This window comes from Peromyscus leucopus, chromosome 22, assembly GCF_004664715.2.
Source record: "Peromyscus leucopus breed LL Stock chromosome 22, UCI_PerLeu_2.1, whole genome shotgun sequence".
Taxonomy (NCBI): domain Eukaryota; kingdom Metazoa; phylum Chordata; class Mammalia; order Rodentia; family Cricetidae; genus Peromyscus; species Peromyscus leucopus.
The window spans coordinates 616,985-644,652 of NC_051081.1; the positions used below are offsets into that span (position 1 = coordinate 616,985).

The 27,668-nt window shown below is 64.3% G+C and overlaps 2 protein-coding genes across 5 annotated transcripts; one reads left to right on the forward strand and one right to left on the reverse strand.

Annotated features, from left to right (window-relative positions):
- Nucleotides 1-1,884: 1,884 nt before the first annotated feature.
- Stk11 (serine/threonine kinase 11) lies at nt 1,885-18,508 on the forward strand. 3 transcript variants are annotated; one of them, XM_028858521.2, is made up of 10 exons: nt 1,885-2,976; nt 12,584-12,667; nt 13,099-13,188; nt 13,638-13,770; nt 13,838-13,974; nt 14,237-14,364; nt 14,734-14,791; nt 15,761-15,957; nt 17,693-17,899; nt 18,094-18,508. In XM_028858521.2, the coding sequence occupies exons 1-9, from the start codon at nt 2,687-2,689 to the stop codon at nt 17,884-17,886; spliced, it is 1,311 nt and encodes a 436-aa protein (XP_028714354.1). In that variant the 5' UTR covers nt 1,885-2,686; the 3' UTR covers nt 17,887-17,899; nt 18,094-18,508. The 3 variants fall into 3 exon arrangements, with proteins under 3 accessions (XP_028714354.1, XP_028714355.1, XP_028714353.1); XM_028858520.2 differs by having other exon boundaries at nt 2,339-2,976; nt 17,698-17,899; XM_028858522.2 differs by lacking the exons at nt 17,693-17,899; nt 18,094-18,508 and adding an exon at nt 16,275-16,446.
- Nucleotides 18,376-26,866, reverse strand: LOC114684083 (CACN subunit beta associated regulatory protein). 2 transcript variants are annotated; one of them, XM_028858519.2, is made up of 10 exons: nt 26,758-26,866; nt 24,980-25,075; nt 24,741-24,880; nt 24,559-24,623; nt 24,031-24,175; nt 23,005-23,176; nt 22,753-22,881; nt 22,214-22,427; nt 20,766-20,946; nt 18,376-20,028 (listed from the first exon to the last, which is right to left on the reverse strand). In XM_028858519.2, exons 2-10 carry the CDS (start codon nt 25,061-25,063, stop codon nt 19,065-19,067), a joined length of 2,094 nt encoding a protein of 697 aa, XP_028714352.1. In that variant the 5' UTR covers nt 25,064-25,075; nt 26,758-26,866; the 3' UTR covers nt 18,376-19,064. The 2 variants fall into 2 exon arrangements, with proteins under 2 accessions (XP_028714352.1, XP_028714350.1); XM_028858517.2 differs by having other exon boundaries at nt 24,980-25,088.
- Nucleotides 26,867-27,668: the final 802 nt, after the last annotated feature.

Sequence of the window (27,668 nt, forward strand, 5' to 3'; positions counted from 1 at the left end):
CACACACACACACACACACACACTTATGTAAACACAATAAGTCTCTAAACAGTTCCAAGTGTGTCTCTGACCCCGAGTTCCTCAGCAGTGGTGACCCCTGCCCTCAGAGGGTCACGGTGACATCTTGGGCAGCCGTGGCTGTCACCCAGGGGAAGGGGAGCGATGTGGGTGTTTGAGACAGCAGTGTCAGAACAGTGAAATGGAAGCTGGAAGTCCGGAGAGCCTCTCTGGGCGGGGCTGTGGGCGCCAGGACTCAGTGGTCCCCAGGGTCCCTCCACCTGCGCGTTTCTGTCCTCCGCCTCCCCTGTACGGTTTGTAAAACCATCTTTTACATTTTTTTTTTTTGCACGTGTATGAGTGTGTCGCCTGAATGTGTGTGTGTGTGCACCTGTGTACGCCCGGTGCTTCTGGGGGCCAGAGTAACCCCAAGAGTGGAGTTACGGTTGAGAGCGGCCTCGTGGGCGCCCTGGAAGAGCAGCAGAGCTCTCCACCCGAGGCTTCTCCCCGGACCGGCTCCAGTCACCTCCCTCTCCGGCCTCGGCTTCTCTGGAAGCAGGTTCCTCCCCCGCCCGCCCCGATCCTGCAGGCTGAACCCCTCACCTGCTGAGGTGTCTGTCTGGTCCCCAGGGCCCTCCCTGCGGCGGTCCACGCCGCCCCCTGGTGGCCCCAGAGGGACCCGTCCACACCCGGGTCCACGGACCTAACTTCTGTGTGGCCGGGAGTGCAGCTGGGGAGCGCTCACCCTCAACGAGACCCACACATGCAGGCAAAACAGGCGCACGCGCAAAAGTAAACACACTTAAAATATTAAAAACGACCACACCAATGAACACCCCAAACAGTGCCCTGCTGGGAAGTCGAGGCCGGCAGCGACGCCCATCTTACCAGACCACGTTCTATTTATTTATTTTTTGGTTTTTCGAGACAGGGTTTCTCTGTGTAGTTTTGCCTGTCCTGGATCTCACTCTGTAGCCCAGGCTGGCCTCGAACTCACAGAGATCCGCCTGCCTCTGCCTCCCGAGAGCAAGCCACATTTTTTGACAGCTGTTATTTTATTTAAAAAAATTATTGTGTGTGCGTGCGTGTGTGCGCGCGCGAGCATGTGTGTGTGTGTGCGCGCGCGTGTGTGCGCGTGCGCGTGCCCGCGCTGGCCACGGGTCGGACCCACCCGCGGGAGGAGGGCCTCCCCTCGCGCCCTGTGAGTTCCCGGGGATCGAACTCGGGCCGTCCGAGTTGGCGGCGAGCGCCTGCAGCCGCAGAGCCAGCCGGCCGCGGCCGTTCCCACTCCGGAGGAAAAGGGCTCCCGCCGCGCTCGGCCGGCGTCGGTCCCGCTCGGAGAGCCCTCTGACCGCCGTGCCCACGGCCGTCGGGAACAAGCCCGGGCGGGCCCCCCTCGCGGCCGCTCCCCGGAGGACGTTGACGCGCGCGAACTCTAACCCGAGTCCCGAGACTCCGAGGTCACCAAGCCCTCGCGCACCCGTGGCCAGTCTCGTTCGCTGACGGGCGTCTACAACCACCATTGAGAGAGAAGATCCCGCCCCCACGCACCAGCGCTGACCAATCCCATCTCTGGAGCCCGCTGAGGGGCGGGGCTTGGAGCCACAGCCCACAGCCGTTCCCGTCGCTCCCTCACAGGAGCTCGCAGACTCCCATTCCCACTGACGGGCGTCTGGGCCAACCAATGAGAACGTAGATCCCGCCTTCTGAGTGGGAACCCGAGCGGTCCAATGTCAGCTCGAGCGGCCACCCCGGATCCAAACAGGCCAATCAGCGCTGGGGATTGAGGCGCGTCGGGGGGGCGGGGCCGAAGGCTACAGCCAACTGCCGCGCACGTCAGCTCCGCGAGGGGGGCGTGTCCGCCGTTGAGGCGTGCGACGACGGCGCGGCGCAGGGCGGTAAACAAGATGGCGGCGGCGTGTCGGTCCAGGAGAGGGGAGGCGGCTCGCGGCGCCCGCGCGTGAGGCGCGGAGGGCGGCGCCGGCTCGGGGGTCCCCTCGCGGACGGCATCTTCCTGCCTGGAGTTCGAGTCCCCCCTCGCCGCTCCGGCCTCCTGCCTGTCGCGCGGCGGCTTGGCGGCGAGGGGGACGCGCCGCCCGGGGTGCTCTTCCCCCCGCCGCTCCCCGGAAGAGTCCCTGCCCCGACTTCGGGGCCCGCGGCCCGCGGGTGCCCCGGTGCCCAGCGTCCGGGTGGAGGTCGCGCCCCGGGGAGTCGCGGAACTAAGGGGCCGCGCGGGCGTCGGCGCGGGCCGGACATGGACGGCGCGGACCGGCCTCGGCGCTGCCGCCTTGGGCGCCGGAGCTCGGGGCCCGAGTGGCGACCATGACCTAGCGGCCCGCGCGCCGCGACGGCGGACCGTCGCCTCCGTCGGAAGCAGCGTCCCCGGGGGCCCGAATTTGGGGGACGCCGGGGTTGGGGGGGCCTCGCTGCTTTTTTCATTCTTACTTTCATTTTTTTCCCCTCCCTCAATATCTAGAAGAAGGGGAGGGGGAATCAAAAGTGAAGAATTGGCGCCCACGAAGGGGACGTGGACCCGGTTGAGGGGACCGGGAGGGTTGGGGAGGTCGGTTTTTCTTTTTCCCCTTTTTCTGTCTTGAACATTTGGAAGAAGCGGGGGGGTGGGGGGTGGGATTCGAACTCGGAGAGAATTGGCTTCCCCGAAGGGGACGAGGACAAAGACTGGGCCAGGATGGACGTGGCGGACCCCCAGCCGCTGGGACTGTTCCCCGAGGGCGAGCTGATGTCGGTGGGCATGGACACCTTCATCCACCGCATCGACTCCACCGAGGTGATCTACCAGCCGCGCCGCAAGCGCGCCAAGCTCATCGGCAAGTACCTGATGGGGGACCTGCTCGGGGAGGGCTCGTACGGCAAGGTGAAGGAGGTGCTGGACTCCGAGACCTTGTGCCGCAGGGCAGTCAAGATCCTCAAGAAGAAGAAGCTGCGCAGGATCCCCAATGGCGAGGCCAACGTCAAGAAGTAGGTGCCAGGGGCCTGGGGCCGGCTCGGGCGCTGTCCTGAGCTGCTGGGCGGCCCTTCCTCCTCCCTCTCTGCTTCCTGGCTCTTCTCCTTCCTCCCCTCTCCCCTTCTTCCCCTTCTCGTTTCCTTCCTCTTCCTCTCCCCTCTCCCCCACTGCCCGTCTACCCCATCTATCCCTGAGCGTGACCGCGCGGGGACGGTGTGCTGGGGGAGCCCTCAGGACTGCCCTAGGGGGACGTCCTGTGGCCGACTGCACGTCCAGTCCAGCCCTCCTCTTTCGGCCGGCCGGGCCTGGCTTCCTTGGCGGGCGTTGCCAGGCGGGTGGCTAGTTTGTTTACAGAGTCAGGGAACCGGTGGGGCCAAAAATAATGGTGAACGCAGGCTGGGGGGCGGGGGGAGGCAGGAGCAGGAGGTAGCTAGCCCGTGCTGGCGCGGGTCCCTGCGGTGTCCTGAGTGGTTGGCGTCGCAGGGCCGCGGGGACTCTTTATCGCCTGCTCGGCTTGGCAGAACTTGGGAAACTTCACCTACTGGCTTCCAAGAAGGGGCCTTATCTGTGGGGCCAGCCCTGGCGGGGATCCTCTGCCTGGCTGGTGACCTTGCCTGTGGTCCTGTCCCAGGACAGACTGGGAGCTCCTTGTTTGCGCCAGCTGAGCACTGCTCTTGAGTGGTACTCACAGGGAGGTGGGCAACTCCCAGGGCAGGTGTGTGCACCCAGCTGGTGGAGCAGGCCAGGCTGGTGTCCTGGGCTAGCCTCGGACCTACTTGGCTTCTTGTATAGGAGTGGCCTTGGGTCAGTCCGGACCTGGGGTGTTCCTCCAAGTGGGAGCTGCAAGAGGTCAGAGACCTGAGCTGGGGAAAAGCCGATTCCCAATCACTGTCTTCTGAAGGGGGAGGTGTCGTAGGTTGCTCGCCTTCCTTCTGGTGGTGCCTGCTGGTCTCCCCCAAGCAGCCCTCCCAGGTCTTCAGCCCCCTTTGGCTTCAGGGTAACGGCCCTTGGAGTCCCCCTGTGCCTGACTGCCAGGCCTGGATCCTGGCTTGGGGTCAGCAGCGCCCCCTGTGCACACAGCAGCCCACGCGCTGTCTGCGCCTGTGACTGAGGGCTCCACAGCTCCGTCCGTGAATGGCAAGCCCTCCCCGGCTGCCGCAGGTTTATGCCATCTGGACCTGATGTTGCCCGGCCAGGGTGTGGCTTGCAGAGCCAGGCAGGTGCAGGGGAGGGAAGTTGGTCTGTAGGCCCTGAAGTGGCCCCACCTGAGTTAGTGGGGAGGCTCGGGAGTGACAGTGTCACGTGTGAGCTCAGGATCGCTGGGCACAGTCTACTGGAGGCCACCAGCTCCTAGGGTGCTGTGAGGAGCTTGGACTGTTCTCAGGAGCGGGAGAGACTGAGGCAGGAGGATTGCTTCAGGTTTTAGACCAGCCAGGGATTCAGAGCAAGACCTGTTCTCCTAAGGAGACCCGGGCTGGCCAGATAGCTCAGTGGGTGACAGCCTGGGAGCACACGGTGGGAGCAGACCCAGCTCCGTGTGTGTGTGTGTGTGTGTGTGTGTGTGTGTGTGTGTGTGTGCGCGCGCGCGCGCGCGCGCATGCTGTGCATGGTACATGCACACACATGAGCCACAAGCCAGGGGAGTCGGAGCCAGAGTGGCAGACTGTCTGGCAGACTGCCCTCACCTGCGGCCCTCACATGGCCTGACCCAAGGCCAGGTGTCTGGCGAGTGCCGGAGTGGCCCCGTTGCCGGAGTGGCTCTTGTGGAGGGAACCCCGAGGTTATGGGCACCTGCCTGTGTGACCCATACAGGCACAGCCTGCAAGGGCGGTGCGGCTGACAGCTGGCCCAGTCAGAAAGGCCCCTTTGTTTTCAGGAGCTTAATAAACTCCACTCAAGCTGTCTCTCGTGGTGAAGTGTCCGGAACCTTCCAGACCCAGTCCGCCTGCAAAGCTTTCTCCTTCCAGTAGATAGTGTGGATGGCCGCCAAGGCGTGGGGCAGTGTGGCGCCTCCCTCCCTGGAAGGCTGTGAGGACCCACTGCTCCTCCGTGTGCTGGGGGTGTCCTGCTCCGCCCTAATGGGGCTCCGTGTGGATGTGACACACGCACGCACGCACGCACGCACGCACGCACGCACACACACACACACACACACACCCCGAGCCCACAGGCCTTGCTGCCTGGTGCTTGTGAATGGACACACTTCTGAGACCTGCCGGCAGGGACAGGTTGAGGAAGCACAACCCCCACCCCCATGTGGCACAGACGTGACTTCTGCCCGTGGTGTCCGTGTGCTGCAGTCTAGGGCATGAACCGGGTGAAGCTCCTCAGAGGCTGGTCAGTCCGGAGAATGCGTTTGTGTGCCCGCTTCTCGTTTGTGTGTGTGTGTGTTTATGTGTGTGTGTGTATTTTTAATTTATTTTTTATTTCATGTGCGTTGGTGGTTTGCCTGCATGTATGTCTGTGTGAGGATGTCAGGTCCCCTGATACTGGAGTCACAGGCAGTTGTGAGCTGACACATGGATGCTGGGAATTGAACCCGGGTCCTCTGGAAGAGCAGTCAGTACTCTTAACCGCTGAGCCGTCTCTCCAGCCCCAAATATTTTATGTTTGTGTTGTTGACGTGTTTGTTTTTAGGTTTGCTTTTATGCATGTGTGGATGTGGGATGGGGGGTGGGAATGGGAGTGCGTATGTATTTGGGTGCCTATAGAGGCCAGAAGAGGGCGTAGTCCCCCAGAGCTGGACTTGGGAGCTGACTGACGTGGTGCTCAGAACCGAACTCAGGTCCTCTGCGAGAGCCAAAAACATTCTTAATCATTTTGAGTGTTTTGAGATGTCTCAGGTAGCCCAGGCTGGCCTCACATTTGCTGTGTAAATTGAGGACGACCTTGTACCTCTTGAGTGGTGGGATGGCAGCTGTGTACTGCCCCGCAGGGCGTTTGGTCTGCTTCTCTGAGGTAGGGTCTCGCCATGTGCTTCTCCTTGAGCCCCGGGCCTCAGGTTCCTGCTGCTGCTGCATGCGTGTGCCAGGCACACACACTGTGGCCTTGCTCTCTGCAGCTGCAGGTTGTGGGTGGTCAGCCGTGGCTGGGGGGTCCCCGTGCCTCTTCTCCCCGTCCACGGAGTGCTGGGGGCTCCTGCTGGCTCTCGTCCCTGACCCTCTTCAGTCCTAGCTGCCTGTGGTAGTTTGCCCTCAGGCAAGTGTTTAGGGCTGGAGGCCCTCCTGCCAAAAGCAGGTCCTGGCAGTGCGGCCCGTGCTTAGCTGAGCGGCATGGCCTTTGCAAAGTGCCTGAGCACCGGGTCTCCTTGGGGACAGGGCACCTGCTTGGGCAGAGCGGCCTGTGCAGGATGGCCGCTGGCCATGAGGGCTGGGGGTGGGCGGTGGGCTCAGCTGTTGGGTGTCGCCGCCGCTGCCATGTCCGATCTGCACCTGTCTGTGTTCTTGGGGCCATGGGAGGCGCTGGAGGCTCTCCAGGGACAACTGGAGGCCGCCTCATGGCGACTGGCGGGCTCTGCGACGCGGGCTGCGCATAGCTGGGATGCTAGCGAGGCGAGAAGTCGCCTGGACGGTGTCTGCTTCCAGCCTCGGCTCACGACAGCCAGAGCACAGCGGACAGGCTGCTCCTGCTGCCCGCCTGAGGCTGCGCTTCCGGCTGCCCGTGTGCCTCGCTTGCGCCCCGGCCCTGAGGGCCGCTTGGTTTGTGAGTTCGGGCCAGTGTTGGAGGTCAGCCTCGGGCATGCTCGCTCAGGTGCAGGCCACCTCACTTCAGACAGTGCCCTGGAGGACGGTGACCAGGCTGGTGTGCTCTGCTCCCAGTGTGCGCCACCACACCCGGGGCTTTGTGGTGGGATTGAACTCAGGTCCTTGTGCTCGCTTGTCAAGACTCCTGTCTCCCCAGTCAGGGAAGTGACGCTTCCAGAGGGGACCGTGCTGTCCACAGAGCCATGCCGGGCAGTCAGCACGCTGGACTGGGGCGGGGGCTCCGGCATCTGCCGAGAGGACGGATCCTCAGCACAGCCTTCAGGACGCTGCATCTGCTGTGGTTCCTCCTCAACTTTAGCGCTGGGGTGCAGCCAGGGCCTGGCATGCACAAGGCGGGTGCCCTGTCCCCGAGCTCTGCTGCCGTGAGGGCTGAGTCGCCTGGTGTCTCCCCTCCTAAGTGGCGCGGAGTGCGCAGACTGAGGCCTGTGTTTGTCGGCTCCAGGAGCTTGTGCTCGCAGCCTGGGTAGTTGGCCAAAGGGCAGACTGTGCATCCTGCCTGGCCTGGCCTGGGCTGCCCAGAGGAACTAGCGGAAGGCACTTCCTGCCTGCCTGCGCTCCACTACGCTTAGCTTGCTTCCTGTCTCCTCCAACGTCACTGCATGGCGGCTTCTCTTAGCTGTCGTTTTGTTTCTGAGCAGAGGCCGACCTGCAGCTGCCTCTGCTCTTCCTCAGACAACTGGAGTGTGTGCAGCGCGAAGACCACTCCTCTCTTCCTGCCTTTCTTTCATGGTTACTTACAGGAAACACTGAACGCGGGGTGGGTGGTGCGGGGCCCTGCCTGGGCCCTTAGGCTGCCTCCTGCCCTCAAGTGCTTTCCTCTGGGTAGGAGTGGGCACTGGGTTCTTGGTCAAGGTCCTAAGACATTTGACCAGTGAGCCTCATACAAGCAGTAAGTTTTTCTTTACCAAAACTTTATGTGCCAGGCGGTGGTGACGCACACCTTCAATCCCAGCACTGGGGAGGCAGAGCCAGGCGGATCTCTGTGAGTTCGAGGCCAGCCTGGTCTACAGAGTTAGATCCAGGACAGGCTCCAAAACTACACAGAGAAACCCTGTCTTGGGGGTAGGGGGGGCCAACAAAAACAACAACAGCTTTATTATGTCCATGAGCGTTCTACCTGTGTGCTGTGCTCCTAATGCACATAGTACCTGTGGAAACCAAGAGGGCATCAGATTCCCTGGCACGAGAGTGCCGTAGGGTTGTGACCACTGTGTAGGTGCCAGGAATTGAACTTGGGTCACCGGGAAGAGCTCGTACCTGGTGAGCCATCTCTCCAGCTCTAGTTTTTTTTAAACGGTGTTTTACTATGAACGTTGCCCAGGCTGGCCTCAAACTCATGATCCACTTGCCTCAGCTTCCTAGGTGTAGGAATTAGAGGTGTGTGCACCATGCCCAGTCATCGGGGTGCTGGGATCTGTGTGTCACTCGTGTCCTTGCTGTCACCAGCGCCTGACAGGCTGTGGGAGAGGAAGGGTTTGCAGGCATAATTCTTCCCTGTAGGGGAGGCCCGGGGAGGCCAGGAGACCGTGGTGACCAGCTTTAGGAATGTCATCTGTTAGCAAGGAAGAGGGAGTGGGGGGGAAGAGCAAGGCCTGCTGGAGCCATGTTCGCCCTGCTCAGGCTGGCTTCAGTCCTTCCCTCGTCTCCCCCCAGACAGGGAGCCCACGGCAGAGCAGAGTGCAGTCCCACCAGAGTCCGGCATGGGGGACCGAGGGGTTTCCTGGGCACTCCCAGGAGTGTGGTGAGGGGTCACTCACAGGAGTGTGGTGAGGGGTCGCTCACAGGAGTGTGGTGAGGGGTCACAGGAGTGTGGTGAGGGGTCACTCACAGGAGTGTGGTGAGGGGTCACAGGAGTGTGGTGAGGGGTCACAGGAGTGTGGTGAGGGGTCACTCACAGGAGTGTGGTGAGGGGTCACTCACAGGAGTGTGGTGAGGGGTCGCTCACAGGAGTGTGGTGAGGGGTCACAGGAGTGTGGTGAGGGGTCACAGGAGTGTGGTGAGGGGTCACTCACAGGAGTGTGGTGAGGGGTCACTCCCAGGAGTGTGGTGAGGGGTCACTCACAGGAGTGTGGTGAGGGGTCACTCACAGGAGTGTGGTGAGGGGTCACTCACAGGAGTGTGGTGAGGGGTCGCTCACAGGAACAGAAGTGACTCAGAGACGGCCGCCTCACTAAAGCCCGACCGCCATGGTGACAACTCACAAAAACTGGAGCACACTGCACAGCCTGAGGCAGTGTGACAAGTTGCAGTGGCCTTTCCAAGTGACTTGGGTTCTAAACCTTCAGTAGCCCAGCTGGTTTTTCCATCTTCCAGGCAGGCTGCTGGTCTCAGTGGCATTATTGATCACCCTGTGAGGGAGGGGCCTAGTGCGGTTGGTCAGTTTCAGGGACTTCTGGAAGCTTTTTCCCCCTCCCTTGAGACAGGGTTTCTTTGTGTAGCCCAGGCTGTCCTCGAACTCACTGAGACCCGCCTGGCTCTGCCTTCTGAGTGCGAGGATTACAGGCGTGCACCGTCACCGCCCGGCTACTTAATTGTTTTTAAAACACGGTCTCTGTGCATAGTTTCAGCTGTCCTGGAACTCACTTTGTGGGGCACACTGGCCTCAACTCCCAGCTCTCCACGTGCCTCTGCCTTCTGAGTGTCGGTTAAAGCACGGCCAGTTCTTAGTGCCATAGGTGATGTGGTGGCCCACCAAGCCTGCTCTGCCGGGCTGTGCTGTGTCTCCTAGACACACTCCACCTACAGAGCTGCCAATGCATGCTTCCCGCTGTGGGCAGAGTGAGGAGCGCTGAAGTCCAGAGGCTGCTCTCAGACCGCGGCTCCCTCGATGCTTCAGGTGGATGGGTAGGCAGGGTTCTTGGAGACCTCATCCCACATTCTCCTAAGGTCCATGAGTGCAGAGCTAAGACCTACTGAGACCCTTGGGTGAGTTTCTAGTGTTGACTGGAAGCAGGGATCTTCCTCCACACTCTGTGATGTTTCTGTAGCTGGGACAAGCCTTAAATGCTTCTTTTATTTTTATGGGGGACCAGCCTCCACACTTATTTACTCTAGGAACTCTTGAGGAATGAGGGATAAGAGACTTAGAAATAGAGAGGAAGAGAAACAGAGAGAAAACACAGGGCAGATTCTGGTGGGCCTGGATTCTTAGCCACAGGCCCAGAACTTTATTCCAAAGGTCTGTTTATAGCAATGCCAAGGGGTGGAGCCGAAGCCCTCCCCCTTGCTAGTTACAGTCACCTGGTGCCCAGGCCCGAGGTCCAGTCAGCCTCCCGTGCAGCCCTGCAGGGTACAGCACTAGGAAACCTCATGGGCTCCAACGTATTTTTTAATTTAAAGTGTCTTTTATGTGTATGTGTGCGTGACTGACTGCATGTATGTGCACCATATGCATGCATTAGCCTGTGGACATCAGACGAGGCCATCGGATCCCCTGGAGCTAGAGTTACAGAGGGTTGTGAGCTGCCATGAACCTGAGTCCAGTGCAAGAGGTCCTAACCACTGGGCCATCTCGCCAGCCCCTGGCCCTAGACTCTTGGTCCTCCCCTGCCTTAGCCTCCCGAGTAGCTGTGATGTCAGGCCTGGCTGGCTGGTTCTCTGTGGTCTTGGGGCAGTCACACTGCTCATGTGCAGCTGAAGTCCCTGGCTAGGAGTGCTGGGGTCCAGTGGCCTGTGGGCACACCCCCCCAGATGACACTGAGCCCAGGGAGTGTCGGACCTTGGAGGTCAGGTTCTCGGTGCTGGGGGCCTGAAGGGTGGTTAGTTGTGTCCAGGGACATGGCGAAGCTGCTTGGTCCCTGAGAAGGAACCTCTCAGCTTGCTACTGTGCAGAACTCAGAGTGGGTGGAGCTCACTCACCCTAAGGTCAGAGCATGCTCAGGACTCATCCTGGAGAGGCGGCTGGTGCTGCCCTGCAGGTGTGCTCTGTTAGCTGGGAACGGGGCGGTGCTCCAGGAGGGTGCCCAGCGCTTATGTGTGTAACGTCCTGAGGCGGGGCTGGAGACACTGTGGTACCGGGGTGTTGGGGAACACTGTCCGTGGTAGAGCAATGGCTGTCATCGCTGGAGAAGCTCTGGGTACGGGGAACATGGAGGACACCCCTAGAGACAGCATGGCCTGTGTAGGACCTAGGGAGTGAAATTCTAACTGCAGAGGGCAGTGTGGCCTGGCCTTCTGCAAAGCAGCTGATGGTTATATCTGGAAAGGTGGACCGTCGCCAGCCCTGACTGGTGCGGGCCTAGCCTCTCTTGGAGGGTGGCCCCTAAGCCTGAGAGTGAGCCCGGAGAGGCCGGCCTATCCTGGGAGCATGGCTTCGTGCTTGGGCCTCCTCCTAGCCCTTCCTTCTGTGACTGACTGACTGGTGCCCAGCCCCCGGAAGACCATGTCCTGGTGGCTGCCCGTGAGGAGGCGGCCCGGCTCTGTAGGGCACAGCTGTCAGCTGATTGAGCTCAGGTGTCCCCTCTGCCCTGATGGGCGTCTGTACAGTGAGCACTGGTCTCTGTCATGGTGATGTGCCGGGCATGGCGTCTGCCTCAACTCCCCCTTCCTAGTGGGCTTCAAGCCCTGCCCTTGTAACAGTCTCTGCTGTGACATGGGGGACATGGGGAAGGAAGTCTGGTTCTAAAGCATCAGGGACTGTCTGGGAATGGGTGTGGAGGTGGGGAGCCCCTGTGGTACAAGGGTACCACCCAAGGGGGTGGCTCACGTAGTCACTTCTGGTTTCATGTTTGTGGCCCCTGGGGACAGAGGATGAACTAGGACTGAGCTCCAAGGCCTCTCTTGTAACGGCCATGTTGAGGCAGGACGGTGGTGGTGTCCCACTAGCCCAGCATGCCCCTCGAGGCCCTGCATGTCCGTCAGCCTGGGTGGGCACTGTTGAAGTGGCCCCGGGTAAAAGCACAGCCCTCAGGCAGAGTACCTCTTCCCCTGCAGCTTGTGACCTGGCCAGGGGAGGACACTTAGAGCGTAGGATGGCTGCCCAGTGGGCTGTGCTCAGGGAGAGGTCTGGAAGAGGTGGGGCCTGGGGCAGTGAGGACAGGCCAGGGAGAGGCGCCTCTCCCCAGCTGAGCGTGTTGGTGAGGCTGCAGACCACCTGGAGAGGAGACGTGCTGCAGGCCGGCCTCATGGAGGATGTGTATCGTCAGCCCTCTGGTTCTCACTGTCTGGTTCCACAGCGTGCCATCAACCCGAAGACACACCCTGGGCCCCAGCCAACCCCTCTGTCTCTGGATTGGCTCGTTCTGGATGTTTCCTATCATGAAGGCCCACACTCTGGCCTTTGGTGACTGGGTCTCTCACTGGGCATGATTGACAGCCTTGCTGCTGTTGACACTGGTGTGATACTTCGTGTGGTGGGCCACGCTGCTTGGGCATCAATGTGTGGATCCTGGCCTGTGCCTTTTGGTTTCTGGGAGCGTTCTGTGTATAAGGCTGGGAGGGGTAGCGTGTGTGCTCTTGGTGGTGGAGTTCCTAGTGTTGGGGTGCTGCGTTACTGTCTAGGCATGAGCTAAGGGAAGCCTCTGTGACTGGCCAGCGGCCTCATCAACCTGTGGGACATCGGCTCTCGTTATGTGGGCCAGTGCCTTCCTTGCCGGCGCCATGGTGGCTGTCGTTGATCACGGCTGGGGGACACCCAGGTCCATGAGGGGACGACAGTCCTTGGGAGAAGGCCTGGGCCTGCCGTGGCCCAGCTGCAGGCACGCTAGGGGCTGCGTCTGTGCCACCTAACGTGGGCTTTTGTGAAGCGACCCCGGTGTCCTCGTGGTCCTGGGGTGGAACCAGGTGTCACAGGCGAGTTCCCCATGGACGGGCAGCTTCACAGTAGGCATGGTCAGCTGAGCAGTGTCCTCTGTTACAGGGAGATCCAGCTGCTGCGGCGGCTGCGGCACCGGAATGTGATTCAGCTGGTGGATGTGCTGTACAATGAGGAGAAGCAGAAGATATATCCTGAGGGGCGGAGCGGGGTGGGGCGGCCCTGTGTGTGGTAGGGGGTGGGAGCCCTCTATAGCCAGGACCTCTGACTGCAGCTCAGTCTGCATGCTGTCCTGTGGGGCCTGGCGACTTAGCAGACGGGACAAGCAGGGCATGGAGCTCACATCTTGTGCCAGCCTGCTCTGCATCTGGGCGGCCCCGGGAGCACAGAGAGCCAAATGCCTGTAGTTGGCTGCACCCCGACTCCGGGCACCCCTTCCTCCTGCTGTGGCGAGTAGACTAGCCCATTCTGGTCCTGCTGTGTCCTACGCTGACTCCATGTGGTCCAAGGCAGTGCAGATGTCTTCACTGCCTCAGTGGCCTCAGGCTCAGGCGTTCCAGACTGCTGCTGCTGCTAGGGCTCCTGGGGCCTGGCACGTGCTGCTTTCCTTAGCGCCCTACGTATATGGTGATGGAGTACTGTGTGTGTGGCATGCAGGAGATGCTGGACAGTGTGCCGGAGAAGCGCTTCCCCGTGTGCCAGGCCCATGGGTGAGTGCCCTGCTGGGTGCAGGAGGGCAGCCAACACTTCCTGTGGCTCAGGATAGCCATTGGCAGGAAAATCCAGATGTTTCTGGGGCCCCGGTTTTCAGGCCAGCCAATGTGCTTGCGGTCTCCCTCCTGTTAGGCCCTGTGGGCCCACTGCCCTGCAGAACCTGACTCTGTGGTCCCCCAGGCTCAGCAGAGTCACGGCCCCTGGTTGGCACAGAACCAAGGGAAGGGGAAGTGGGGAAGCCAGAGGGGAGGCTTGGCACCCTGCCCCTAGGAATCCGACAACAGCTGCCCCGTGTACTTCCCAGTGGGCTCAGGCCTTCTGAACCCCAGACGCCTGTCCCCTTGTGGACCAGGCCTCGTGACTCCCCACATTGCGTAGCAGGCTTGTGTAGGCACCGTGGTATGGGCTGAGACCCTGCGGGGCTGAGCCGGTCCCGCCCATCCAGGTACTTCCGGCAGCTGATTGACGGCCTGGAGTACCTGCACAGCCAGGGCATTGTGCACAAGGACATCAAGCCGGGCAACCTGCTGCTCACCACCAACGGCACGCTCAAGATCTCCGACCTGGGTGTTGCCGAGGTAGGCACCGTGTGCAGGGCTCCTGGGCCGCTTCTCCTGAGCACCCCTGACTCCCACTGCCCTGCAGGCCCTGCACCCCTTCGCTGTGGACGACACCTGCCGGACAAGCCAGGGCTCCCCGGCCTTCCAGCCGCCCGAGATCGCCAACGGACTCGACACCTTCTCAGGTTTCAAAGTGGACATCTGGTCAGCTGGGGTCACACTGTAAGTGTCCTGTACCCTGCAGCAGACGGGGAACTGCGTGTTTTCTCTAGAGTCCTTGGGTCTCTGTCCACAGGGTGTGGCCAGCAGGTTGGGCTTTCCAGATCTGGGTGTAGCCTCCCTCCACACACCACCACCCCACAGGCTTTGCTCCCTGTAGGGCTGTGGCTGCACATCTGCAGTTAACACTTACCCTCTCTGGGAGCTGGGCACCTGGCCTCTAGTCTAGGTGTGGCATGCACTGACACTGTGCTCTTCTGTGAAGCTACAACATCACCACGGGCCTGTACCCATTCGAGGGAGACAATATCTACAAGCTGTTTGAGAACATCGGGAGAGGGGACTTCACCATCCCCTGTGACTGCGGCCCGCCACTTTCCGACCTGCTCCGAGGTGGGCCTCTTCCTGGTGACAGGACATGCCAGGACAGTCGGGGGCAAAGACCCTGGTCTGGGGGGTGCGGAGTCAGCTGGACTCTAATTCTTTCAGCCCCTAGGTGGCCAGAGATGGCAGTGGGCTGCGGCCAGTGGCCTGACGTGACTGATAGACCAGCCCTGCCAGCTGGCCTGGGAGGTCTCTGGGACTCAGTTTCCCTGGGCTCTGCAGCAGGTGGTACTGGCGTCAGCTTTGGCCCCGTCCAGGGGAATCTCAGTGCTGTGCCCAGGCTGCAGCTGCGCTCTCACGGTCTAGACAGCGTGGGCGGTGGGCGGGGCTGCGGCACGGAGACGGCGGCCCCGCCGCACTGACCCTCCCGTTACACAGGGATGCTGGAGTACGAGCCAGCCAAGAGGTTCTCCATCCGGCAGATCAGGCAGCACAGGTGAGGGGGAGGGGGGGGCCTGTCCACCTGCTGGGTGCTGGTGCTCAGGAGGAGGGGGGGGCCTGTCACCTGCGGGGTGCTGGGTGCTCAGGAGGGGGGGGGCCTGTCCACCTGCTGGGTGCTGGGTGCTCAGGAGGGAGGGGGGGGCCCTGTCCACCTGCGGGGTGCTGGGTGCTCAGGAGGGAGGGGGAGGCCCTGTCCACCTGCTGGGTGCTGGGTGCTCAGGAGGGAGGGGGGCCCTGTCCACCTGCTGGGTGCTGGGTGCTCAGGAGGGGGGGGGCCTGTCCACCTGCTGGGTGCTGGGTGCTCAGGAGGGAGGGGGGGGCCCTGTCCAGCTGCGGGGTGCTGGGTGCTCACAGGAGGGGGTGTGCACGTCGCTGCTGGCCCGAGGGGGTGCAGGGTGCGGGGTGAGCTTGGGGTGGGAGAGAGGCTGCTGGCTCTGCCCCCTCCTGGTGCCCAGTGCAGGCAGGGGTGAGAGCCCTCCTGGGAGGGGTGCAGGCGGCTGTGGGGCAGGTCCTCCGTGGTGGAGGATGTGGCTGGAGTGGATGGGAAGAGCATGGCAGGCCTTGCCAGGCGCCAGGGAGGTGGCCCTCTGGGCCCCAGCTGCCCTCTGGCCCAGTGGGGCCTGGCCGTGCGGGCTTGGGCACAGCCAGGGAAGCAGGAGGCGCGAGGCCGCGGAGCCTCTGTCCTGTTGTTGACTCCCTCGGGCAGGCCCCGGGTCCGGGCGGCTGTGGGGCTCTGCCCGTCGGTCGTCCCCTCCATGCGGGGCTGAGATTGGCTCTGCAGGCCTCCCCAGGGAGGGGCCCTGACTGTCCCCCGTCCAAGGAGCTGTGGCTGCGAATGTAAAGCGCGTGGCAGGACCCCTGGACCCCGTTGCTGAGACCTCAAGCCTGTAGCCGAAGTGCTGAGGGCAGCGTGGTCACCGAGCACCTGGCACCTGACGGCTCCACTGCACCTGGGCTTTTGCAGCTGGTTCCGGAAGAAACACCCCCTGGCTGAGGCGCTAGTGCCCATCCCCCCGAGCCCAGACACTAAGGACCGTTGGCGCAGTATGACAGTGGTGCCCTACCTGGAGGACTTGCATGGCCATGCCGACGAGGACGAGGACGAGGACTTGTTTGACATTGAGGATGGCATCATCTACACGCAGGACTTCACGGTGCCTGGTGAGCTGGCTTGGCTTGGGTCACCCCGGAGCTGGCACCTTTGTGCTCTCTGGGGCTGGTCCTTTCCCCAAGGCTCTAGTCTGCCCTGACCACCAAACTGCCAAAGCCATCCTGGTGGCCGGCATTCTGCTCTGGGCTAGCTGAAGGGCTCCCTGGGCCCCGTCTACAGCTTCTTACGGCCTCGCTGGCTGCCTGTGGCAGGAGGAGGGGGCCCTGGAGGGCAGTGGGCAGGAGCCCTGAGACAGCAGCTGTGTGAGGGAGGGTCCAGTGGCCCTCGGCCCTGGCCATGCCTGACCTTGTACCGCCTTCTTCCCCAGGTGTCGAAGAGGCGGCCGAGGCAGGGCTTAGCGAGGATGCATGCGCCACATGCATGTGGAAGAGCCAGGGCGCAGGCCTTCCCGGAGAGGAGCCCGAGGAGGGGCTCGAGGCCTTAGTGTAGCTCCCCGCTGCCGCCCCGCCCTTGTCCTCCATAAAGCCTTGTCCACTGTGTCTGCAGGTGGATGCTTGCCGCGACTGCCCTCCCCTGTCCCTGCCCTGGCAGGCTCCCCCAGGTCACAGCACACCAGGTCCAAGGCCTGGTGGCCTTAGGCCGGCCCTACTGAGAGGCAGCTCCTGGCCCTTCAGACAGTCGTGTGCATGGGAGGGCGAGGCCCTTGGGCCCCTGGGTCGTCCCGGAGCATTTGAGGGTTCTGGGAGCAGTGCCTGCTGGGTGCCAGCTGGGACCCTGGTGTCCAGGCTGGGCCCTGGCCACAGCCCTCCTAAGAGTGTCTTCTGCTCAGAGAGCAGGCCCTGCCCCTGGGGCCTTTGCCGGGAGTGTTTGCCACAGGCCGGGCCCTCAGGCAGGGCTGTCACCTGGCAGGGCTCCCGTGGGCTCCTCGCTGGGGCCGTGTGCACCTAGGACACTGACTCCATCTTGGGGACCCCTGGGGCTGCTGTAATTGAGGGGAGGCGAGGACACAGGGCGGGTCTGGGGACACTGCCTTGCGTCTGGGTGGCCATGGGGCCCGTGTCCCCGGGACAGTGCGGTGCAGACAGTGTACACGGCAGGACTGTGGACAGCCTCCACCCTGGCGTGAGGGATGTGCTCTGAACAAGGCACGGGGGCTGTGGGGAGGGGTTCCCTGCTGCAGGGTCCACCCCACCTCACGCCTCAGTCCAGCCCAGAGAGGGCCAGGGTGGGCGCGGCCCGTTTGGGCCGAACCAGGTTGGGGAGAGGGACTCTGGATCCGGGAGCACAGGTGTGGCCTCTGTGGGGTTCCCGTCGCTGTACGCAAGCACCTGGTGGCTGTGTAGTCACCTGCTAGAGGCTGCCCGCTTCTGAGGAGCTGTGGGAGAGGCCACCTATGACCACCGTGAAGGAAGGCCTGCAGAGCGAGCTAGGCCTGTAGCCCCCGCTGGACGGTCTCCCCATGCGCGCACAGCTAGAACCCCCCGGCTGAGCGCGTCCTCTCCTGGGCCTGTTGTGGGTCTAGAGCCCGGCTCACTTGGAGAGCTCTGAGCTGGTGCTTGGGCTGCCCAGGCTAGACAGGCAGGTGAGCATGGGCGTGCTGCAGGGGGCCAGGGCACCGCTGGAAAGGCTGGGCCTGGACGGACAGGCCTCTGGAGCCACTGAGGGACGGCGCTGGGGGCCAGAGAGCACGGCCTGACCAGCCGCTGGCGCAGTCGGGGCTGGCCGGGCCCTGGGGCTTTGGGTCGCTGTCCCTCGGCTCAAGCCATGCCTGCCATCTTCCCGCAGGACAGGTCCTAGAAGAGGAAGTAGGTCAGAATGGACAGAGCCGCAGCCTGCCCAAAGCTGTGTGTGTGAACGGCACAGAGCCCCAGCTCAGCAGCAAGGCGAAGCCAGAAGGCCGACCCGGCCCCGCCAACCCTGCTCGCAAGGCGTGCTCCAGCAACAAGATCCGCCGGCTCTCGGCCTGCAAGCAGCAGTGACTGCGGCCTGCAGGTGGGCGCAGGGCCAGGACCGAGAATCCCCGCTTGGCGCTCAGTGGGTGTCTGCCGGGCTCCTGGCTCCGCTCCTTGGGGCGAGGTCAGGCGACTGAGGAGGCCACAGCCCTTAGAAGGAAGGGTCTGACCCCTCCGGGGTGGCGTGTACCTCCCTGCCGGGGCCGGGTGCTGAGTGACCCCTTCTACCTGCAGTGTGTCACCAGGTTCCCTGGGCAGGTGCCCCGGCAAGGCTGCGGTTTTCGGGCCCACCCATCTGGACACTCGGAGTTGGAGCCGAGGGTGGAGCCGCCGCCCCAGAAGCACTTTATGTCGAGACCACTGGCCGGCCTCGCCCGCATGCCGCCCCGCGAGCCTCGCTGTCTTTGGGTTGGCCCCTTTTTTTAATAAAACAGGTGGATTTGAGCAGTGGCTGTCGGGGTGTTTGGAGCAGGCGGGGTGCAGGGTGGCCTGCAGAGAAAACCCAGAGCACGCGAGTATGCAGAGACATTTATGATCAACCAGACAACACGACGACCCGTGGAGGGCGGGCGCAGGGCAGGGAGTGGGCGGGCACTCGCGGCGAGGCCGCCCTATATTTTGGCAATAAATAAAGCTTGGGAAACTTGAAGCTGCCGCCTGGGCTGTTCTGTCCGTGTGTCCAAAGCCCGCGGCTCTTGGGTGGGACAGGCGGGGCCGTGCGCATGCTGAGCGGGAGCAGCGGTTATTGCTCGGAGAGGGGATGGGTGCCGCGAGAGCACACGCCGTAGTGAGGTAAACGGATTCGGGGTGGGGCGGCCAGCTCCTCTGATCCTTAGTGCCCCGTGCTCCCTTCGCCTCCAGTAGGTTCAGCATGCGTAAGGCCGGCAATGGCACCGCCAGCACGTGCTGACCAACGGAGGGAGCATGCGCTTCGGAGCAACCCGGCCTCCGGGTTGCTGTGGTCGGCCGAACAGGGACCGCAGAGTCCGAGCTCTTGGTCCTCCGTGCAGCCGCGCCAGGGTCCTGGGGCCTCGCCCCTGCGGAGGCCGCTGCGCCCACTAAGTGCCCGATGGGGCACCGCAGTGCGCAGTTGGAGTCGGGCCGCGTGCGCATGCACGGCAGCCCCGGGTTCCCCCGCTGGCGCCCTCCCCGCAGCGGCCCCGCGTGCCCGGAGAAGCCGCCGAGAGGCGGATCGAGTACGGAGCTTAGGCCGGGCTGTGGTCAGGGGACGTGGGGGCAGCAGCAGCGACGATCAGCACCGGGGAGGAGGCAACCGGCTCGGCGAGGTGCGGAGCGAAGAGTCTGTCGTCGAGGCTGGCTGCCAGCTTGTCCAGCAGCGCCCCGGCGGGCTCCACACACAGCCCGGGGCCCAGGCAGCCGCCGCTGCCGCCGCCGGGCTCCTCCTCGATGACCGGGATGGACGGCTCGTCGCCCGCGCTCGGCAGCGCGCGGCCGTCGGGAGGGCAGTCGACGCTGTCGCCGCGGCGCAAGGGCGCACGCGCGGGGCGGGCGGCCCCGGGGGGCGTGGCCGCGCGTGCGCCGCCAGGGTCGCTGTGCTGGCGGCCTCGCTGCTGCCACTGTTTCCGCGCGTGGGCGTGGGGGTGCGCACGTGCGCGGTGGCGCGGCGCGTCGTCGAAGTGCGGGTCGTGGCGCAGGAACTCGTGGAAGAGCGCGTCCGTCTTCTCGTCGATGCTGTAGTCGCGGCGCGGCCTGCGCGGCCAGGCCCGTGGGCTGCGGGGAGGGCTGCGGGCTGGAGCCGGGAGTTCGGGGGCCTCGTCGCCCGCGCCGCGCCCCTCGATGCTCGCGTACCCACTGTCCATCTGCAGCAGGCGGCGGGCCTCGCCGTCCTTAGGCCTCAGGGCGGGCGGGGACTCGGGCGGGGGTGGGAAGGCGGGTGCCGCGCCGCCACCCCCCGATCCCGAGCCCGAACTGTCCCCGCTGCGCACTGAGTCGCGGTCATTGCCGCTGCTGCTGTGGTCCGATGCAGTGGCCGCGTGGAGCTCGAGTGAAGCGCGGAGGCTCCACAGGTCACGGTAGCTGCACTGTGCATGCTCGGCGTCCTGCTCTTGCTGCGGGTCCTGCTGCTGCGCATGCTCGGGCCCCAAGCTGATGCCGTGCTCCGGAGGAGTCTCGGGGCTCGCTCCTCCCGCCGCCTCGGCCGCCTCTAGCCTGCAAGGCCAGGCCCACGTGGTCAGAGCCTGCCGGCCTTGCCCTGCCCTGCCGGCCACACGCTCGTGCATTAGGGACTATGGACACGGAGGGACCCCACGGAGCTGGGCATGCCTAGATACATTCTCTCGGTGTACGCGGTGACCTAGGGGACGGGGCCTGAACTAAATCCGGATCGGCCCCTCGTCCTAGGTGGTTACTTCACCACCGGCTGACAGGGCCAGGTGTGAACCATGGAAACCGAGGGTCACCCCGAGTTTGCAGAGCCCCGGCCTGTGTCCTACTGGTTTTGAGCACGTGGGGGTTTTGCCTTGGGGTCGGGGAGGGAGGTTGCGTCTCAGAGAAGCAGTCACCACGGCTTCTGCGTGGGGTCGGGCCACACATCAGGAGTGCACGTAGGCAGGAGGGTCGCTGGGACCACTGAGGAGCCTTTCAGGCCTCGGAGCCGGCCACAAATGGGCAGAGCCAGGCCGGGCCCGGGCCGGCTGCCTTGCTCCGGTGGGTGCCCCATCCTGGAGACCTTGGAGCCATCCACTGCCCACCTACCCTTACCCAGCCTCTCCCCGGTCCCCTCCTTCTCCGGTCTGCGGTGGAGAGGTGGCCCCCAGGAAGTGGCCAAGGTCACTCGAGTCCGTGTCCACAGGGCCAGGAGGGCAGTCCCCGGGCCACCTAGGGGGGACGGGGCAGGGCAGGGGCCCACAGGCTCACCCTTAGCACCTCTATCTACTGAAAAATACCTGCCGAGAGTAGGGGGCGGGCTGGTGGGGCTGGCCAGAAAGGGGCGGGGGGGTGGGAAGGCCACCGAGTCGCCTGCGCTGGCAATGTACTGAATGAAGTCGGCATGAGGGGCGTCCCCCTCCTGCTCCATGCTCTCGCTGGCCGCCCGCTGTCGCTGGAAATGGTGCCGCTTTGGGGAACCTGGGGAGGGGGGCAGTCGATTAGTTGAAGAAACTGAGGCAGAGGGCGTGTGTGCCAAGATCAGAGATGTGGCATGAGCTGGAAGGCCTCGGGAAGGCAGCCCAGACAACAGCCATGCTGGAGAGGTGCAGCCGTGAGAGGGCCCCAGTGGGCAGCTCAGCTCAGCTCTTGCTGAAGCAGGGGGAGGATCGGGGGAAACCCGCCCCACCCCTGCCCCAGCTCCTGGCCAGCAGCCAGGATCTTCCCCAAACAGAACTGCCTGGGCAGGCCTCCAGGTGGGGTGGAAGCCACCCGGGGAAACTGGTTCTGGTCCACCACAGCAGCCTGTGGTTAATCAGCACTAGGAATCATGACTCCATCTCACAACCTCCGCCCACGGTGGTACCCTGGGAAGGGAGGGGGTGAGCGCTCTGCCGACCAGACCCTCCCACACGCCTCCCCACAGGGAAGCCAGGGCCAGGGGCCGCTGCCACTCGGGTGTCCTCGCCACAGTGAGCGGCCCTGTGTCCTGGGCCAGCAGGCTGCGCCCTTCCTGTGTGGATAGCTTTACGGGCACAGGCCACGCTTCCTACAGCAGAGGTTGAGATGGGACGGTGTGGCCACAAAAGCCCAAACTGTTACTGTCCAGGGCCTTATCAGAAGTGCCCGGGGACTAGCTGGGTATGGCGTGTGCCTGTGATCCCCTAGACTCAGGAGGGTTGCTGCAGTTCAAGGTCTGCCTAGGCCACAGTAAGACAGTGTCTCACGACAAACAGGCACCACAGACCCCAGAACTAGTCCAATGCTGCCTTTCTTTTTTTTCTTTTTTCTTTTTTTGAGACAGGCTCTCATGTAGCCAAGGCTAGCTTCAAACACACTACATGGCTGAGGCTGGCTTTGAATTCCCGTCCCGCCTCTGCTCGCTTGAGTTCACGCCATACCGCACTAGGTTTCTGTGGCACCGGAGGCGGAAGCCAGGGCCTGCCTCACGCACAGTAGAAAGGCGCTCTCCCCTGCGACGGGTTCTGGTAAGCCAAAGCCCATAGAGGCCGAAGGACTGCGTAGCGGTCCAGGGAAGCTGGGACCCCTGATGTGCTGACGGCTGAATCCGTGCACCATGGTGGTGCACACAGCCTCGGGCATGGAGGCTGAACACTCTGCCCAGGAGACACAGGCCGCCGGCAGCTGGCAGCCTTCCTAGAGGCACGCAGGCCCTGGCAGTTCCTGGCCATTTACAAGGCCTCCATCAAGATGCCCCGGCGCTCACAGTCACTCTGCGGCGCCTTACCTCTGGTGTCCAGACTGGACGCTCTCTGGCTGGGCTCCAGCTTCCATTTCTTGACCTTGAAGTAGGGGCTGGCCCCATCCAGGCTGGCATGGCGGCGTAGCCGTGTGAAGAACTGCAGTACAGTGCCCGGTCCCGAGGAGCCTGTGCCCATCTCCCCGGGGGCTGCCTCAGGCCCAGGCCCAGCAGCCTTGGCACCCCGGGGCCCTGCATCTAACTGGGGAATGTGAGGGAGGCAGGGATGATTGTCAGGCACAGAGTCCCCCCTCAGGCCCTGACCCAACACCTGGGTGCCCACTACCAAGCCTGTGGTCACCCTTCCAGCAGCCTTCTCTCTCAGCCAGCTCCGCCCTCCTGGACCCTGTCCGTCTGTCCTGGGGGAAGGACCCTGTCTAGCAGCTCCCTTCCCTGGGCTGGGGTGTAGCTGGGCACCCTCCCACCAGCCTGACTCTTAGAGGGGATCCTAGGGTACCGTGTCCTGGTTCTGAGAGCGAAGGCACCTCGATCTCGGAACGCTGTGGGAAACCAGAGGGAACCCTCACCGAGATGCCCTCCCCAGAGTCACTGGAGGCGGGGGGGCTGATCTCCGAGAAGTCCACAGAGTTGTAGGGATCACCTGGCAGGGCGGAGCTGGGACCCACTGAGCGGCCAGTGAGGGCCTTCCCAGGGGGCTGTGAGACAGAGAGGGTGGGGGAGGACAAGCAGGTGAGGGAGAGGTCCCCCTCCTCACCACAGCCAGCCAGGATCCCACTCGGCACCCACCACCACTCTGCCGAGGACCAGGGCTGGCTTACCTGGAAAATAGCCAAGCTGTCTTTGGGGGTGGCGGCTGGGTGGGGTGTGGCCACTGAGCTGGCCTCACCCGGTTCACACTCATGGATGGTAGCGATCTTGAGAGGCGGCAGGTGGAGGTGCGTGAGACGAGCATTCTTGAGGTGGTGGAAGTCCCCCTCTGTCAGGGTGTACCTGTGTTGAGGGACCCCTGACGGTCAGCCCTCGGCAGTCCCCGGCTCACCTATTTACCATCTACTCCCTGTTCACGGATGACTTTGAACTTCTGATCTGATCCTGTGTCTCCATTGATCTATCAAGTGCGGGGACCACAGCCTCTGTTTACCTCTTGAGACAGGGTCTATGTAGACCGGGCTGGCCTTGAACTCAGAGCATCTGCCTGCCTCTGCCTCCCGCCACACTCAACATCCCCGTTTTTGTTTATTTATTTATATTTTTATTTATTTATTTATTTTGAGCTAGCTCTCTCTCTCTCTCTCTCTCTCTCTCTCTATCTATCTAGCCTGGGTTGGCCTTGAACTTGGCAGCAGTCTCCTGCCTCCGCTGGCCACGTGCCGGCATTGCAGGCGCCCACCACCATACTTGGCATTTCCTTTTTCAAGGCAGGTCTTGGCTGCCCCCACGGTGGGGTGGGCAGGGTTCCTCCTGTGCGGGCCAGGCAGGCCTCAGATCACTGTAGCAGTCAGGGCTGGAGTGGTGGGAGGCTCCGGCGTTAAGGGAACTGAACTACTCTTGCCAAGGACCTGAGTTGGGGTTCCGGGCCCGCACTGGGCCTCTCAGAACCACCTGTAATTCTAGCTCCAGGGAGATCTGACGCCTCCTTGTGGCCGCTGCGGGCACCTGCACCCACACAGACATAAACCTTCCAAGATGACTCTGGCGACCCTCTTGCCTCCGTCCTCCCTAACCAGAGCTTGTCCTTCAGTATCCATACTTACTCTCTTCCTGTCCCCCCTGCCAGCCCATACCAAGAGACCCGAGCCGGGGTCCCCAGCTTTAGCACCAAGCTGTGGCCTGGCCTCCCTCACCGGCGGCCCTTGTCCTGAGCCTTGCGGCTCTGTTCAAACAGGGCGGCCTCGTTGAAGGACACGCGGCGGCCGGTGGAGCTGGTGGCGAGGAAGCGCTCTGTCTCCGTGTCCTGGCTCTCGGGGTCTTCCGCCCTGCAGTCGGGGTCTGTGAGGAGAGCCAAGAGAGGGTGGGCCCCGGGTGGGCCGCGCGTGTCTCGCTGCCAGGCAGGGCGCTGGGCAGGGGGCGGGCCGGGAGGGGGGGCGCGGGCCGAGTGGGGCAGGACGGGGCGGGCGGGGCGGGGCGGCGGGCACTCGCTCATCCGCTCACACACTCACTCGCTCTCAGCACGCGCCTGTGCGCACCTACGCCTGGGCGTTAAGGAAACAGAGATGAGTCGGACTCGAACTGCGCCAGTCTGGTGGGGGAGACAGACAGACAGACCGTCAGGCGGCCCGAGGGGGCGGGCAGGGGGCCGAGGGGCGGGGCGCGGCGGCGGGGGGGGGGCGGTCAGGTGCAGCAGGGTGCTGCGGGCCACGCGGGCCCCTCACCTTGTATCGGGTGGGTGCCGTTGTCCAGGTAGGTGGTGGTGGTCTTCTCTGCTTCTTCCATGGCCCTGAGGAGGAGGGGCAGGCGCGGGGTGAGCGGGGACGGGGGCGGGCCGGGCGGGGCGGGGGCGGGCGGGCGGGCCGGCGGGCCGGGCGGGGCGGTCGGGGGGTCCCCGGGCATGCACCTGTTGAAGCGCTGGTGCACTTCCCAGCAGCGTTTGCAGAGCAGGAGAACGCCGGACAGCACCACCAGCGTGCCCCCGATGAACAGCGACATCACCACCACCAGCAGCACGTAGTTGTCCAGGATGGGGTCGGGCTCCGCCTGGGGGAGAGGTCGGCGCCCCGGGCGGGGTGTGTCAGGGGCTCCGTCGCACCCCATCCCCACCCCCGGCCGGCCTCCAGGAATCGCCCGCCCACCCACCGTGGGGCGGCTGGTGGCATTGTCCCACGAAGTCATCAGGGCAGCCGTGGTGGTGGTGGTGGTGGTGGCGGCCTCGGTGGCCATGGTGGCCGTGGGCTGCATGGTGAGGCTACAGGTAGGGCACAGCGCCAGCTCAGAGCCAGCTCTGCCAGCCCCTCCCCACAGGAGCCCCTGCAAGCCGGCCCCCGTCAGCCCCGTGCTGCGGCGCCGGGCGGCGGCTCACTGGGGTGACTCATGGACAGGTGGGGCCGAGGCTTGCAGTGGGAGCCACCCCCAACCCCCCATCTCCCCAGGGCGCCCGCAGCCAGGGCTTTTTTTCCCAGGACCTCTCTCTCGCCATCTTTATCACATAGGAGGTGGCATCGCGCGTGCGCAGGAGTGTCTGTGTGTGTGCGTGTGTGTGCGTGTCTGTGTACACAAGTGGCTCTCCCACATCCCTGCCACCTCCCTGGCTGGCCGGGGCGGCCGGCCCAGCGAGGTGGCGCAGCCATGCATGCCCAGGAAGGGGCCGGCACCCTTGGGAGAGGGGGGCGCGCAGCCCTCGAGCGCACCCAGCCGAGGTCCCCGGTGTCCTCCGCGGCTCAGGGTCTCACGGGGCAGCGCACCTGAGGCGCGGGAGGGGCTGCACCCGCGAGCCCCCCCCACACACACACCCGAGTCACGACTCCAGAGGAAAAGGTCCCCGCGCCCCGCACTGGTGGGCGTGGAAAGGACAAAAGACGCTCGTCTGTTCCTGGCCTGAAAAATCTGGTTCCCATGACGACGGTGCGCAGGGCCGCGCCGGGGGGGGGGGGGGGGGGGGGGGGCGTTGCCAGGCAGAGGGGGGCGGAAGCGCGGGGGAGGCCGCCCGCGGGGGCGCCCGAGCCGCGGCCATGATGGCTGCCCCACCAGCCCCCCCCCCGCCCGGAGCGTGGGGAAACTGAGGCTCGGGCACGTTTCGGGGCGGGGGTGGGGAGGACACTCAGGGAGGGGCTGCTCGAAATTGCACCTGACTCGCTCAGGGGATGAAGATGCTCCTGGGGTGTCGGGGGCCGCGCTGGCCGGCCACCCACCCAGCCAGCCATCCCCCGGTTCCCACACCGAGCGTGAGCGCGCACACACCTACCCCCACCGCAAAAGCCCGCAGGCTGCAGCGTCGCCAGCGCTTTTGGACTGGACGGCGGGGGGCGGGGTGGGGGGGGGAGACTGAGACCCGGGTAAAACGAATGCGCCCCCGGGAAGGGGCAGAGGACCCATCGACCGACCGCAGGCATCGTTTCTGGCGGGGGGCAAGGGGCGCCTATGTAGGTCGGGGAATGAATTCAGGCTGGAGGGGGTGGGGCCTGGTGAGGATGGTGATGGGAGTGACGGGAAGATGGCTGGAGACTCGAGCCAGGAAGGTGGGGTCAGGAGGGCCCGCCAGGACGCCCGCCTAGACCAGGGCCCCCCCAGGACGCCCCCACCCCGGGACAGGGTGCGAGAAAGCGCAGGGACCCGATGCCAGGCTCACGCGCATCCAGGAGGCCAAGGCGACACTGCCCTCGCCTTGTCACTCGGGTAAACTGAGGCCGAGGGCCGGCACGGGCGCGCGCCCTCTCCGGGCTGCGGACAGTGGGCGGGGTGCAAGGCGGCTCGGGCCGTTCCCACGCTCCCGCCGCTCCCTCCCCGGAGCCACGCGCCCTCGCGCGCAGGGCTGGGGGGCCGGGGCGGGCCCGGGGGCTGGTCGCCGTCCCCTGGCCGCGCGCATTCGCCCGCCCGTCCCCGCCCGGCCCCGCAGCGCCAGGGCCCGCCGCGCCTACCTCAGCGCCGGGGCGTGCGGCCCATGGGCGGCAGGCGGGCGGGCGGCGGATGCACGGCGCTCCCGGTTGGCTCTGGCGCTCGGTGGCCGCGGAGCCGGCGGAGAATTTATGAATGGAGAGCGCGGCGCGCGGAGGAGGTGTGCGAGAAAGGAGGGGCCTCGCACGTGACCGCGTTGGCGGTGCGCCCGCTCCGGCCCCTGGCTCGGTGCTCCCGGTAGCCGCCCGGTCCCGCAGCCTGGCCGCCCCCGCCGCTCTCGCCGCCGCGTCTGGCTCGCTGCGCGCTGGCCACCGCCTCCCCTTCCCTTCCGGCGGGGGCGGGGGGCGGAGCCTGAGCTCCCGGCGCCCCCTCCCGCGGTCGCGCGGCCCCGCCCCCCGCACCGCTGCACGACTCGGCTTACCTGCTGCAGTGTCCCCGAACCCGGTGCAGGGGCGCACTACGCCCCTCGCCTAACTGGGCATCGCGGAACACCGAGTCTCGGGGACCCTAGGCTATCCAGGTTCTCACCTGTCACTCGGGTGCTCAGCCCCAGTCTGTGGATCCCCGTGGCCTCTGTCACATCTGTTTTCCCTCTGCTGCTCTTCTGCAGGTTCATTGAAGGGTTCACGCTACACCCCGGATATCCAATGATGCCCCACACCTACTCAGAACTTGCACCCCAAACTGTTTGCGATGGTGCACACCTGCATGTGGGAGATGAAATCAAGTGAATGAGGGTTCGAGGCCAACCTCAGCTACACAGACTTGTAGGACAGCTTGAGATGCAGAACCCTGTGGTGCAGCCAGGGTGCCTGCGGCCAGGGTGCCTGCGGCCGAGCCAAGGACCCGTGTTCCATCCCTGGGTCCCACTTGGTAAGAATGCCTACTCCTACAAGTTGCCCTTTAATGTCCAAAGGCTTGCTGTCCGCTCGCC